A 15158-nucleotide genomic window follows, 5' to 3' on the forward strand; every position below is an offset into this window, starting at 1 on the left:
TGTTAATTCCTTCTTTACCATGCTCCAAATTTTATGAAAGAGTTTGAAGGTCTGCAGTGAAAGAAAGCTTCATGCCTGATGCATTTTGGTATCATTCTGGTTTCTTTGTTGGGGTGGGGGATTTGGCTCCCACAGGTGGCTAAGGCTTTGAGACCCTTTTCACCCCTGCTGGGAACCTAGAGGTACCTGTGTGTGAGCAGCTGGTTGCTGCCCAGGGCCCTGGGTAAGTGCACTCTCCTTCAGCAAACTCTGGATCACCGTGGGGGTCACATTGCCTCCCCAGGCGAGTTGTACATTGGTGGCCAAGAGCACTTCTACCTGGAGACTCACTGCACCATCGCTGTCCCCAAAGGCGAGGCAGGGGAGATGGAACTCTTTGTGTCTACACAGAATACCACGAAGACCCAGGTACCGTCCTGTGGGTCAGCTCCAGGGCCTGGGCATGGCACTGGGGAGCTTCTGGCCAACTAGGAGTTGGTGATGTAGGACATGGGAAAAGGGAGATCTGGGCTGGTCCAGAAGGGGATCTGAGGGTAGTGGTCCTGGAGCCAGACCCTATCAACCAACAAGCTTGTGTCACTGAGTTGTGACATAACCTTTCTTGGTTTCCTCTTCCATATAATGGGCCTGGTAGGGTGTTGTAATGACTAGTTGTTTACTACTTGGATGGCATCTAATAAGAGTTGGTTTTTATTTTTCCAGTGAGATATGGCCTTGGTCAAATCATATCCGATCTCAGGCTCCTCATCTGTAAAACGTGGGTGATGGGTTTAGTGATCGCCACAGAGACCACTAAATTATCTGTGGCAGCTCAAATATGGCGGCTCCCCATTTCTCTATTGCTGGTAAGGTGACAGTACTGGCCAGCATTTTGGGCAGCTGGTCCTACCCCCACAACTCACCAGTTCTTGGCTGGATGAAATGAACTTTGGCTCTGAAAGTCTGCTGTGGCCAGCCGCTGACCCCCCTTGCTAGAAACAAGTGTCTGAATTCAGTCTGCAGTGACTAATGAGTGTTAGACTCCAGCACCTCGAGATCAAGGGCTGCCTGGGGAGGTGAGGGGGATTCAGGAATCAAGGAATTTCAGAATTGACGGCACTAATTAGGCTTGCGGAGGGCGGGCGACTCTAGGTCAGGGTGAGGTAAGTCCAGATGATGTGTTCAGTGCAAGTAATTTTTCTTTTGTCCACAGAGCTTTGTTGCAAACATGTTGGGGGTTCCGGCAAACCGGATTTTGGTCCGGGTGAAGAGAATGGGAGGAGGCTTTGGAGGGAAAGAGACCCGGAGCACTGTCGTATCCACAGCAGTGGCTCTGGCTGCATACAAGTGAGTCCCCCTAGCCAGCTCAGAGAAGGAGAATAAGCATGCCTCTGCCAAGAAGGCTTTCTGGATTTCTCCCTTTTAGAAGTAGATTTCTCTTGCTTTGAATTTTCACAGCCTTCTGCTTTTAGAACTCTTGGGCATTGGGGTGAGGGTAACACCATGTGTTTCTTTGTGTTCGATGCATGGATCCATGTTTAGCCTCCCCTGCCTGGCTGTGAGGGCCCTCAAGGCAAGGGCACACATCATATCCTTACATTCCCCATATGTCCAGCAGCTTTATTTCTAGAGAGTGAAGCAACCCAGCCCCAGTCTGCTTGTGTGCCAGGTGGAAAAAGAAGTCTCCCATGCTTCCTCCCTGAGACCCAAGGACTGGGCTGTTGCAGAAGCTCCCAGGGTTCTAACCTTCTGATCCCTCCCTTAGGACGGGCCGCCCCGTGCGCTGCATGCTGGATCGTGACGAGGACATGCTGATAACTGGTGGCAGACATCCCTTCTTGGCCAGATACAAGGTTCTAGTTGTCGGGAGCTATGTCAGGGCGGAAGGGGAATGCCATCTCACTGGGAAACCTGGAGGTGAAGATCCAGGGATCCTGTGATGTACTCTTACGTTTTTCACGAATACCTGTAGAAGTTCAAAGAAGAAATAGCAATGAGAAAAATTTAAATCTGCCAACAGCCACATAGAAGGGCGATGTTGGCCGGCCACTTCCCTAGTGAGGTCACAGCATGGTGTTTACACCTTTTGTGAATTTTCTCTGCCCCATACCTAGTCTTTCTCCTCTTGGGGTCTGAAGCATGAGTTTTCAGCAGCCCTGGGATAAATCCCTCCTGCAGAATGACCTAATGTGTTCATAGCCAGATGCAAAGACCAGAATGACTACTTTGTAATTTACAGTGAGAAATAATGCTTCCAGGTTGTTAGGGTGGGCACCTGCTCCACCAGACCAGGGGTGGCGGTCCCTTTGCTGAGTCTCTGTGGATGACCAGCATCCTGTCCCTCTAAACACTAGTACAACCTGACAGATCCCAGTCTGGGAGCCCTTTCTCTCCATTAGGTGGCTTTGAACATCCCCCTGTGACCTCTTCTCGTTTTGTTTCATGATTGAACTCCCCCGAAGGGATTATATTTCCCTTCTTCCCAAATTCTTGCAGACCTGAAGAAAGTCCCAGGTCCTTACTTCTGAAACGGCCTGTAAAATTTGTTCTGGTGGCTACCTAAGGTCAGGGATGTGAAAGCATATTCCTGCTTGTTGTGCACATTCCTGTTTGTTGTGCACATTCCTGGTTGCTGTGGCTTGCTGGCCAAAATGTGTGAGGCGTATCTCCAGTATCTCTCTGTTTCTCTTCCCGGCTCTCCCTTCTCTGCCTCCTCACTCCCTCTCGTAAAATCAGAGCCAGTGTAGGTAGAAGGAAGGGGGAGCGTGGGGAGAGGGTGTGTCCAGGGTTGAGGACCCATGGAGCGTCACTGGAGAGATGTCAGGTCCTCTCTGCTTCACCTGTTAGCTCTGGTGACCTTATTTTCATGGTATGATGTCTTGTTCTTTCTGCTTCCTCCGGGTAGCATGAGTGGGAGGGGATGACTCAGGTTAGGCAGAGGAAAGGGACTATCGAGAACTCTCTCCTTTTCATCAGGTTGGCTTCATGAAGACTGGGAGGGTTGTGGCTCTGAAGGTGGAGCATTACAGCAATGCAGGGAACACCCTGGATCTCTCCCAGAGTGTAAGTAGGGTGCACCCATGCCTCTGGGTGGGGGGTGACTGGGAGGTCACGGGCAGGCCCTACAGCCCCACAGGCATAGGCCTCCTCACTTCCTGCCTGGGATTATTGCAGTAGCCTCCCCGTTGGTCCCCATCTTGAGGCTCTCCACCCCTGGTTAAGCTCTAAAGCACAGAGATAATCCTATTACTTTTCTGATTGGAAATTCTTCCTTTGGGGTGCCGGGGTAGCTCAGTCAGTTAAGCATCATCGGATTTCAGCTCAGGTCATGATCTCACGGTCTGAGATCGAGTCCTGCGTAAAAAAAAAAAAAAAAAAAAAAAATCATAGTAATAATAAAAAGAAAAGGAAATCCTTCCTTATTTTTCAGATATTTTGCCAAGCCAGCCAAGTCAGTTACAAAACTTTATGCAGAGTATGGTGACATTGTATGTATGTGTCTGTAAGATGAATATACCTCTAGTATAGATATAATGATGTGCCTGGAAAATTCCAAAGGACATACACTAAACAGTGATTGGATGGGATGAAGGGAGGGGCACTCACTGTCATTTTCTTTGTAACATATTTTTGTGATGTTTGAATTTTAAGTATCGAATGTCTTCTTTTTTTTGGTAACAGTTTCACTGAAATATACAATTTAAGGGTTTTTAGTAAATATTAAGAATTATGTTACCATTATCATACTGTAGTTTTCGAACACTTCCATCACCTGAACGTGATCTCTTTCTGTCACTCCCGTTCTCACCCCCTACCCAGCCCAGACATCCACCAATCTACTTTCTGTCTTTATAGATTCTCCTCTTGTAGTCCATTCATATAAATAGACTCTACACTGTGTAATCTTTTGTGTTCGGCTTTTTTTCTCAGGATTGATTATTTATTTATAGTTTTATTTATTTAAGTGATCTCTGCACCCAACATGGGGCTCAAACTCACAAGCCTGGGATCAAGAGTTGCACGCTTCTCTGACTGAGCCAGCCAGGTGCCCCTCAGGATAATGTTTTAAGATTCCTTAGTCCTTCATTCTTTTCTCTTGATAATATTTCATTATATGGATAGGCCATTTTTTGTTTTCTACTCACCACTTAAAATACTTTTGAGTTGTTCCCTGTTTTCAGCTTTTACGGGTAAGGCTACTTTGAACATTCTCATACTAGTCTTGTGTAGACATGAAATTTTGTTAATCTGTGTTAATTTTGTGTTAATTTTATTAATTTTGAAATTACCAGTTACCTTTGTGGTACTACTTTTTATAACTTTTTTAAATCCAAATTTTATAACCATACTAGGTACAAACGCGTAGATTTTTCTTATAAAAGCCAGTCAGACATTTCAGGGCAAACAGAAGTTCCTGTTAGCCCCCACTCCCCATGCCACTCCTCTTTGCTAGGGGCTAACTGGTTCCATTATAAAACTTCACACTTCAGATGCAGTGTAAAAACTGCTCAAAGAAAGCAACACATTTAGTCTTCTCACCACTTGCAACCTGGGCCTCTTCGTGTTGTAGGAAAAATCAGGTTGAAAAAGATACAGTGCTTGTCCCCAAAGATCTTAGAAGCTTTTAAATCCAATCCAGCGAACATTTATTGAGCGCCTAGGGTGGCAACATAAAGAATAGATGGCATTGTTTCTGCCCCAGGAAGTTCACAGTACGGTGGGGGAGACAGATAACAAAAGACAAAATGAGGTGTGCCTGGGTGGCTCAGTTGGTTAAGCGTCCGACTTCGGCTCAGGTCATGATCTCGCAGTTTGTGGATTCGAGCCCCGCATCAGGCTCTGTGCTGACAGCTCAGAGCCTGGAGCCTGTTTCATATTCTGTGTCTCCCTCCCTCTCTCTGACCCACCCCTGTTCATGTTCTGTCTCTCTCTGTCTCAAAAATCAATAAACGTTAAAAAAAAATTAAAAAATAGACAAAATGAAATAGAAGTACGAGTTAGACAGAGTGCTAAGGGAAAGCAAAAACTGAATTAATTGAGACATACTCAAAACATCTAGGATGACTAAGACTAAAATAATCAAGGGCACAAAAAACAGCCTGTGAGAGAGAGAGAATATACATGGGGAAGTAAACCAAACCCAAAATGAAATGAACAAATAAAAGCTGCCATTGATCTCATCAGGAAGATGAGTTATTACACCTTCAAGAAAGAATAGGAGGCCATAAACAAGAAGCATTTGGAGAATAAAAACTAACTCTGGTGAGATAAAACTCTGAAAGCAAAAGGGCTGAAAGACACTTCAGCAAATCTCTCCAAACAAAAGAAAAAAAATACAGAAAAATTGGAAAGAAAATACAACGAAATTCGAGGACTAGTCCAGGAGACCCAAACGATAGAAATTTTAGAGAGAAAGAATGGAAACAAGAGAGAGGAGGCAACTATCAAGAAGTAACTCAAGAAATCTCCCCAAACTATGGAACTAGAGAGTGTTATGCTAAGTGAAACGAGCCATACAGACAAAGACAGATACCATATGGTTTCACTCTTATGTGGATCCTGAGAAACTTAACAGAAACCCATGGGGGAGGGGAAGGAAAAAAAAAGAGGTTAGAGTGGGAGAGAGCCAAAGCATAAGAGACTCTTGAAAACTGAGAACAAACTGAGGGTTGATGGAGGGTGGGAGGGAATGGAGGGTGGGAGGGAAGGGAGGGTGGGTGATGGGTATTGAGGAGGGCACCTTTTGGGATGAGCACTGGGTGTTGTATGGAAACCAATTTGACAATAAACTTCATATATTGAAAATAAAAAGAAATCTCCCCAAACTAATGGGCATACATTTTAAGATTAAAAGAGCCCATCCAGTAACAAGCACAATGAAGGAAAATAGAACTATGCTAAGTTATATCACTGTGACTTGGAGAAACCTGGAGATAAAGATTTTACAACTTGCAGGGAGGAGAAAAACACAACTATTTCCAAGAACTGGAAAGACATCGATTGGATTTGTCAATACTGGAGAGCTCAAATGCACTACCAAAATGCCTTCAGAATGTTGAGGGAAACTGGAAAACCTAATTCCAACCAAGAATCCTATATATATCCAAATCATTAGTTAAGGGTAAGAGGAGAAGAAAGACTTTTCAGACATGCAAGTTTCAAAAATGTACCCCATGAAGTATTTGACTCTTTAAACTACTTGCCATACAAATTCAATGGGAAAAGAAACTGCTTTAAAAAGAATTCAAGGGTGCCTGGGTGGCTCAGTCGGTTAAGCGTCCAACTTTGGCTCAGGACATGATCTCGTGGTCCGTGAGTTCGAGCCCTGCATCAGGCTCTGTGCTGACAGCTCTGAGCCTGGAGCCTGCTTCAGATTCTGTCTCCCTCTCTCTTCCCCTCCCCCACTTGTGCTCTCTCTATCATTCAAGAAAATAAATAAACATTAAAAAAATTAAAAATAATTCATAAAATCACCTCTTTTCTTCTCTTCTCTTTTCTTTTCTTTTCTTTTCTTTTTTCTTTTCTTTTCTTCTTATCTTCCTTTTTTTATAGAGGCAACTGACCAGTCCTAACTGGGGATTCTGGGAAGGGCTTCCCCAGGGAGGAACTGAATGAGGATGTTAGTAGATGGGAAAGGTGCAGGGGAGGGCGGGCATGTCAGGTGAGAGTAACATGTAGTCAGAAGGGAGGAAAAAATATATTGGGGAAAAGTCATAAAGAGTCTTGAGTTCCATGCTGAAAGATGTATGAACTTTACTCCGAAGAGATTAAGTGCCATTTTTAAGCAAGAGGTTGACACGAAATGACCTTATGTTGTAGTTTGAGGCAGAGATTAGAGGAGGGAGAGACACAGAGGCCAGGAGCCCAGTAAGGAGTCTGTTGCAGTACCAGAGAAGAAATAATTTGGGCCTGAGGAGGAGCAGTGACCAGTGGGGCTGGAAAGGCAAGGATGGGTGCAGCCCTCAACATCCCTTTCTTGAGGAGCCAATGAAATCGGTGCACTGCTGTCCCCCATTTTGGTTTCCTCTGCTGCAGATAATGGAACGAGCTCTCTTCCACATGGACAACTGTTATAACATCCCCAACATCCGGGGCACTGGGCGGATGTGCAAGACCAACCTGCCCTCCAACACGGCTTTCAGGGGCTTTGGGGGGCCCCAGGGAATGTTCATTGCTGAGCATTGGATGAGTGAAGTCGCAGTGACCTGTGGGCTGCCGGCAGAGGAGGTAAGCTGGGAATTTGGTGGCACAGGTTAACCTACTTTGAGGGGACATTGGCTTTGTGTCTTGGGCATCTCCCATGGGGGCAGAGGAGAGGGGTTGGAACCTTAACTTTAGGTTGTATCCGTTCATCTCTTGCCACCAACAAGGCCTCAGTGTCTCTCTCCTTGCAAAGGTGCGAAGGAAAAACATGTATAAGGAAGGGGACCTGACCCACTTCAACCAGAAGCTTGAGGGGTTCACCTTGTCCAGGTGCTGGGAGGAATGCCTAGCAAGCTCTCAGTATCATGCCCGGAAGAGGGAGGTTGACAAGTTCAACGAGTAAGCACCGGGAGGGGAGGAGTCTGATATTCTGGCATTCTCTCGGTTTTCATATTCTACAGCACATTTGCGATACTCATAATACCAAGCTAGTAAGGTGCTTGAGGGTGCTGAGTTTGCTGACCCACCCCCAGCCATCTCTTTAAGATACTCAAATGATTTGTTCAGCCTGGGGGCAGATGGGCATATACAGGCTGCACTCAGTATCATAGCCCATCGATATGGTTCACCTTTACACTCATCTACTGTTGGAGCACACCAGCCGAGGACTAAGAACACCACAGGGATGCAGCGGCCTCTAGCATGAATCTATCACTGTGACCTTACAGTCACTCCATTTTCTTAGGCCCCAGTTTCAACATCTGTAAAATGGGGGTAATTACACTGGCCCTCTTTCCTCACTAAGTTACCCAGAAAACCAAACAGAAAGCACAGAGAAGGTGTTACCACTATCATCAGTGAGTGTCATAAGTGACTGTCTTCCCTGGTACAGTCACAGCACCCTGACTCTGTTTGAGCTCCACTCTGGGAGGAAGTTTTGATACTTTCAAGTGCAGACCCTCAGGGATGGGTCCTCCTTCAGCGCAGCTGAAGAACACAAATCGCACCCCTTTTTCATTTGGTTTGCCCAACTGGGGCACAACTCAGTTATGATAAGTACCATGTGGGCAGCTCCAAGGATGCCTTGTTCCAACTTTACAAAGATGTTGACTGAAACTACATCTAAGCTGACACAACCATGATAGAAAATATTCTATGCGAATCTTCCTTTTTTTTCTCCAGGGAGAATTGTTGGAAGAAGAGAGGGTTGTCCGTACTTCCTACCAAGTTTGGAATAAGCTTCACTGTTCCTTTTCTGAATCAGGTAATTGCCTTGTATAATTTTGTGCCTCTCCACTGGGCTGGGGCCCCATTTCCCTCTCTGTCTGCACTATCACATGGGAAAGGCCGTTGTGGCTGGTGCCAGAGCAGAGTGGAGGGGCTCTCTGCTGTTTAAATGGACTTGAACTTGCATATCCCCATTTGTCCAGGATGTCACAGGTCAGTGAGGGCAGCATGGGACTCAGAGATCTGGGGTCAACTCTCAGGTCTCCTTCTTCCTGACTAAAGGGCTACAGACAGCTACTCTGCCTTTCTGATCCTATGGCTTCATCTGAGAATGAGCACAAAGACATTTGACCTCCTTCCCTCTGTGGAAGACACACAGAAAGAGAGAGAGTGGAAATTTTTCGGGAACTGTTGAAGGGCTACATGATTAAATCACAAGATTCACGGTGCTTTAATTGGAGTCTGAGGCTTTAATCCAAATGCTGCTTCCAGTTTTCTTTCTCCTGGGCTCCAGAAATATTGGCCCCAAGCATCTGGCTGAGTTAGGATTGACCCAATTTTGTGTTTGGAATCCTTCTCTTCCTGTAGGCAGGAGCCCTGGTTCACGTGTATACAGATGGCTCTGTGCTGCTGACCCATGGAGGCACTGAGATGGGCCAAGGTCTTCACACCAAGATGGTCCAGGTGAGCAGCCTGCACATGGGGGGGTGCTCTCCGACATCATGGCGTCCACGTGAGGGAGGACGCTATGAGCAAGTGAGTGGTAGCACACCTTAGAAGCAGAAGCCGGCCTCAGCTGTGGTCGGTCCCGGCTCTGCTGCCCATTTACGTGTGACCTCGGGCAAGTCTTCTCCCCTCTCGGCCTCTGTGTCTTCCTCAGTGCAAAGCGGTTGGCTGGGTGACCACTCAGGTCACTTCCGTTACCCACATTCTAGGGCCGTGGGGTTGTGTTGGTTTACAAGTTGCTCGGGAACTTCTTGGGAGTAATCTGAAACTGGCCCCTGTACTCAGAGGGCAGAGGCAGACAGAAAAAAGAGGCCCAGGTTGGCAGGTCACAGTTTTAAGATGCAAAGGGAACTTACCTGAGAGGCTTGCCTTGGGTGGCAGCAAGACAAATGGATCCCTACCCCCGCCCACCATATCTTAAAAGTTTGTAGGGAGAGAGGCCTCAACTGGGTTTAGCCAAGTTACTGTGCAGGTGTTCTCAATCCCACGTCATCATCTCCAGGCTGTGTCATAGAAGCAGCCCCTGGGAGCCAGAAAGGCAAGCAGAACCCACATTCCAAGGACAGGGGAAGTGGTGAGGAGCCTCTGATCCTTTGAGTCTGGCTCATGGGTCAACTGGTGGTCACATTTAAAACAAATGTTTATTTATTTATTTTGAGAGAGAAAGAGAGCATGAGCAGGGGAGGGACAAAGAGAGAGGGAGAGAGAGTTCTGCACTGTCAGTGTGCGGAACCTGACTCGGGGCTTGAACTCATGAACTGTGAGATCATGACCTGAGATGAAACCAAGAGTAAGACACTTAACCAACTGAGCCCCCAGGGAGCCCCCCGGTAGGTCACATATTTTTGGTGACCTTCCCTAACACTGTGTAAGAGGCTGTGTTGTGTGTATAAAGGCTTCTCCCACACAGAGGAGCTAGGATGTTGGAACTGGAGTAGAGTTGGAACACCTGCTTAGTTCATGGACTGGCCAGAGTGGATTTTTTAAAAAGCCAAGCTTAGCTTTAAAAAGCACTGCTAGTCACCATTAGGATTATGAATTTTTTTATGCAACAAAATCACTCCATAATGTTCTGCTTCAAATCGAGACAGATATAAGAACATCCCAGTCTCAATAGGCTCATAGCTTATAAAATTATTTTATTGCCTGTAATGGTGAACCTGAAATGGTCTTGGGGAGAAGGCAACCAAGCCCCATGCCAAGCCTTCCCTGAGAAAGTGATGTTGTCTCCTTTTCTCAGGTGGCCAGCAGAACACTGAAAATCCCCACCTCTAAGATTTACATCAGCGAGACAAGCACAAACACCGTGCCTAACACTTCTCCCACAGCTGCCTCTGTCAGCACTGACCTCAACGGACAGGCCGTCTATGTAAGGAGCCTGGGGAGCCAGCAGAGCTGAGGGCCAGTCAAGTGCTTTGGGCCCACAGAGCTACCTGGGGTGGAAGCTGGAATGGTCCTTATAGGCTCTTTGGCTGTGGCCATGCCCTTGGCTGTCTTATCCAAGAGAATGCTGTTCCTCCCAATACCAAGTTGAAAGAGAGGCCTAAAAGCCACAATCACTTCTGTCAAAGTCAAGAAGGATGAGTGTAGGATGGGGAGGAGATTTGGAGGGTCCCAGGGGGCGTTCTGGAAAGACATACTCCCCAGTGTTAGAACTGGCCACAAGACCATGAACTGAAATTGGAATTCGTATTTGCAGCTGGCCGGGTCCCACCAACTTACTTCTCTTTCCACATAGGGGTTGTAATTAACAGAAGAGTTTGATGGGAGAAGTCAGTTCCTTTGGGTTCCCTCAAATATTTCATCTTCTGTCGCCTAAGAACCGGGTGTTCTCCCAGCAAGGGCCAATGCCAGTTCCTGTGGCAGGGTCCTGGAGTGGAAGCCACCCAGTCATTCTTAAGACGGTGGCAAGACTATTTGAGTGGCACCTTGGGCACAGCATTACTTGGAGGTAGCCTTGCTGAGGCCCTTGGGGTTTGGCCTGGGCCAGGAAATACGGAAGACTGATATGTCTGGTGTATGGGCATGTGTTCTTAGGAAGCTTGTCAGACCATTCTGAAAAGGCTGGAACCCTTCAAGAAAAAGAATCCCAGTGGCTCCTGGGAAGACTGGGTAAGTCTGAGCTGATCCAACGTGCTTTTGAAGAGGAGAGAAATTAAAGGCAGGTTCTCTGTCCCTGCCGCAGCAGGAATAGGTCACGATCTAGTCCCAGAGGCAGAGAAGCTGAGTGGTCCGTAGGGTTTCACAGCACAAGTAAATGCTCCACCTTGCTGGGCCCCTTTCTCCATGGTTTTCATAGTGGAGGGAAGGCACTGGAGGAAAACTTCTGAGCCAGGATCTTGACAACCCCATGGCGACTGGGGGTTTGGCTGCCCTGAGCCTGAGAAGGTAGGGCGACCGCTGAAGGTGCCTGACTCGGGCCTGGTTCTGTACCCCGCTTGTCCTGAGGCTTGAGGAGTCTGGTTTTCCTCAAACGTGCTCTCAGAGGGCTGCTTCGCAGCACTTCCCCTTCCTCAGCTCTGGAGTCTGGGTCCACTGAGGCTCCATCTGTGAAGGAGTGGGGAAAAAGACATTTCCCAAGAGTTTATATCCTTCCTGTGGTTTTACAAGTGGCAGGCAAGCCACTCTTCTCATCACAAGAATGAGCCCAGTTCTCTGGTTTCTGGTTTGGTGCCTGTGTGTCGGGAACCCTCAGAGGGAAGCGTTAAGGAAGTCTGTCTCTGGGGGCAGGCGGGGGGCTTCATCTCTTCCAACAAGCAGACATCTCAGTGGCAGCCCTGCTTTACCATCTCCCAGAGTAGAGTTGGGGTGGGAAAGTGAGCACAGTGGGAACATAGAAACTGAGCCCACACCTGACCCACCTCAGATTGTACTAGTCTCCCTCCATAGACTCAAAGAAAATAAGCTATTTTTCTCAGACCCACTCACCTTACTGTGCCGCACGTGACCTCTACTTCCCTTCCTACACTTACAGATACCGCACACATAAATACCCCATGAATGTAGGTCGACTTTGGTAGTTTGGATTTTTAGCATGGAGACCCGGAGAGGGAAACTTGAGCTGGTCGTTGAGGGGAGAAAATTATTGGGACAAGTACAATGCAGGAACCACACGAATGGAGGTGCAGAGGTGTGGGGACAAGGAAGGACTAAAATACATCAGTTTGGCTGGCATGGCGATGACGCGTGGGCAACATAAAGCCAGAGAGCGATTGGGGTCCTTAATGTGAAGCATTTGCTCTATGGACAACGGGGAGTCAGCCAAAGTTGTAGAGTAGGGGAGTGATGTAGGCAGTATGGTATGTTAACATGCTCACTGTGATTGGGTTGGGCTACCTGGCAGCGTGGGGAGGCTACGTGATGGGGGAAGACCAGTTAAGAGGCTACTGTAGCCCCCCAGGCTTCCAATGGCAGGGACCTAGTGCAGGTGAGAGCACAGTGCGGTCACCCAGTGCAGTGAGAATGTGAGGCAGGGTGTGGAAGCGAGGACCACCGGTACAAATAGTTGGTCAGCTTCCGGAGGAGGAGGGGAAGCTCATGAAATCTTAGTGCTGGGTCAGGGATTCTGGCACCCATGCTAAGCCCTTCCTGTTGTCTCTGTCCTCTCCTTAGGTCACAGCTGCCTACCTGGACGCAGTGAGCTTGTCTGCTACCGGGTTTTATAAGTAAGGACAGTGCTGCTGTCACCCACCTCACAAACTGTGGTCATCCTAGCCTCTGAAGTCCCCTCCTGCACCAAATGCTCTCAGCCTTTGGTCAGGAGAGAGCAGTCCCACCGAGACGCTTCAGTGGACTTGTGTCAATTTCAATTGAAAGATGCTCTGAAATACCTGGCATTGCCAACCTATGTGCCAACGAGGCAAAAGCATGAGCTGCCATTAAGAGAAGACCTGTGTTCTAGTTCTGGTCTTAAAGTGTACCATTCCATTTGGAGAAATGAGGGATTCTCTCTGAGCCCTTTTCCTCATTTACGACATGGTGGGACCATCCTCCCTCGGCATTCCCCTAGACCCAGGGCTGTCTGCTGTGTGGCGTTACCCTTGTGTGTTAGTTACTCTACTGTGTGCGTTGGCTTTCTTTACGGAGGCTTTCCTGGGGCAGAAAGAGAGGAAGATTTAGAACACGTGGTCTCGTTCCAAAGCGCAGAGTTCAGGGGAACTTGATGTGGGACTTGGAAAAGAGCACACGCCTTCTGCTACTTTGAACTCCAGTAGCAGTAAGAAGAGCTAGAGACCCCGCCCAGTTGATGTAAAGGCTGGAAGAAGATGCGATCCAATTTGCTATCTCCCATAATGTTCTAGTTTTCTCTGGAGAATTTAATTAGGACCTTTTCTTTCACAGATCAGTGGGTTTGGAAAAATAGTTCAGTATGCATTTTAGGCAAAGTCACGTTTTGCCAGTGCTCCCTGGGTTATGTGACATTTGACCTGCACAGGCAGAGATTAGAGCAGATGTTCTCAGACGTTCTCGTTCCGTTGTCAGAGTTGGTAAGACTGGGTAGGATACAGGAACACCCAGGTGAAGATGATGACCTCAGAGGTCAAAGGAGGTGGTGGGTTCTCCGGGGAGAAGCCTTTTCCCACAGCTCCGAGTTGGTTTTGTTTTCATGCAGATTCCGATCCCTTCAGCTCACGTTATTTCTGTGTCATGCGTAGAAAAACAGAGAGGCAGAGTACTGTGAACTCCAGGTGGGAGAATATGCATGCACACACGTGTGGCTCGTGTGAACTTGGAATTATATAAGATACTCAGGATCAAAGAAGAATAACGTAGAAGAGAGCATCTGCTTTTATGAATAGCACTTTCCCCGAATCATTTGTTGACAGCGAGAAGGGGCCAGTAGCCAAGGAGAAATGCAGGCAAGGGGTTAAAGGTACACCCAGGCTGACATGAGATGCTGACCTTAACTCTCCCCTGGAGAAAGGTGAGCAGCCCAGGAGGTGGCACAGGCAGGGGCTTTGGTTCTGAGAGCTTGAACTCTAATCCAACACTTCCTTTGGGTGTGGTTTTCGTGTCCTTCGTGAGCTTGGGCAAATGTGTCACCTGCTTCTACCACATAGAGGCGGGCACACGGATACTATACACCCCTGGGTTGTACAGAAGGCGTCACATAAGGGCCATTGGCAGATCCTAGCAGACATGAGGCAAGAAACTCTGGAATACCTGGGTTTCATTAACAGGTCTAAAATATTAAAAACACGTGGACCCTTTTGAAGGGCAGCTGAATGAAAAAATAAAACCTGTGGAGTCTTAGGATTTTGTGGGACAAGCTGTGTGTGTGTGTGTGTGTGTGTGTGTGTGTGTGTAGGTGTGGGGGGGGCATGTTAATCTTAATACATATGCAGTGTTTTCTGTTGTCTCTTCCAGAACACCCAACCTTGGCTACAGCTTTGAGACGAACTCTGGGAATCCCTTCCACTACTTCAGCTATGGGGTGGCTTGCTCTGAAGTGGAAATCGACTGCTTAACAGGAGATCATAAAGTAAGAAGTTTGCAAAATCTTAGTACTAAGTTAGGGGAAAGAGAAGAGAAACAAGTGAGTTGCAAACATCAAGAACCAATAGAGACACACTTTCTGGCTGGGAGAATAATGTGTGATGTCACAGCCTGGCAAACTTCCGATGAAGGACCAGAGAGTAAATATTTGAGGCTTTCTGGGCCACAAAGACTCTGCCTCAACTACTCAATTCCATCACTGTAGCACAAGATCAGCCATAGATGTATGCAAACAAATGGGCATGGCTGTGTTCCAGTATGATGTGATTTGTGCACACTGAATGTGAATTTCTCATAGTTTTCACATGTCGCGACATATTCTTATTTTTGTCAGTCATCTAAAACCGTAAACACCATTGGGGCACCTGGGTGGCTCAGTCGGTTAATGTCCGGCTTGGGCTCAGGTCATGATGTCACGGTTGATGGATTTGGACCCCACATTCGGCTCTGTGCTAATAGCTCAGAGCCTGGAGCCTGCTTCAGATTCTGTGTCTCCCTCTCTCTCTATCCCTGCCCTGCTCGTACTCTGTCTCTCTCTCTCTCACAAATCAACAAAACATTCCAAAAATTTTAAGAAAACGTAAACA

General features: G+C 47.4%; 1 protein-coding gene across 1 annotated transcript in view; it reads left to right on the plus strand.

Annotated features, from left to right (window-relative positions):
* LOC115510968 (xanthine dehydrogenase/oxidase) overlaps positions 1–15158 on the plus strand; it is a 60517-nt gene that overhangs the window by 40346 nt on the left and 5013 nt on the right. Inside the window, exons 21-32 of the mRNA XM_030311364.2 lie at positions 284–408; positions 1193–1326; positions 1745–1832; positions 2956–3042; positions 7015–7206; positions 7376–7521; positions 8305–8386; positions 8938–9033; positions 10316–10444; positions 11113–11187; positions 12688–12740; positions 14443–14557. Coding sequence (XP_030167224.1) covers positions 284–408; positions 1193–1326; positions 1745–1832; positions 2956–3042; positions 7015–7206; positions 7376–7521; positions 8305–8386; positions 8938–9033; positions 10316–10444; positions 11113–11187; positions 12688–12740; positions 14443–14557 — 1322 coding nt within the window. The remainder of the gene's footprint in view (positions 1–283; positions 409–1192; positions 1327–1744; positions 1833–2955; positions 3043–7014; positions 7207–7375; positions 7522–8304; positions 8387–8937; positions 9034–10315; positions 10445–11112; positions 11188–12687; positions 12741–14442; positions 14558–15158) is intronic.

Source organism: Lynx canadensis, chromosome A3, assembly GCF_007474595.2.
Source record: "Lynx canadensis isolate LIC74 chromosome A3, mLynCan4.pri.v2, whole genome shotgun sequence".
In the NCBI taxonomy this organism is placed as follows: domain Eukaryota; kingdom Metazoa; phylum Chordata; class Mammalia; order Carnivora; family Felidae; genus Lynx; species Lynx canadensis.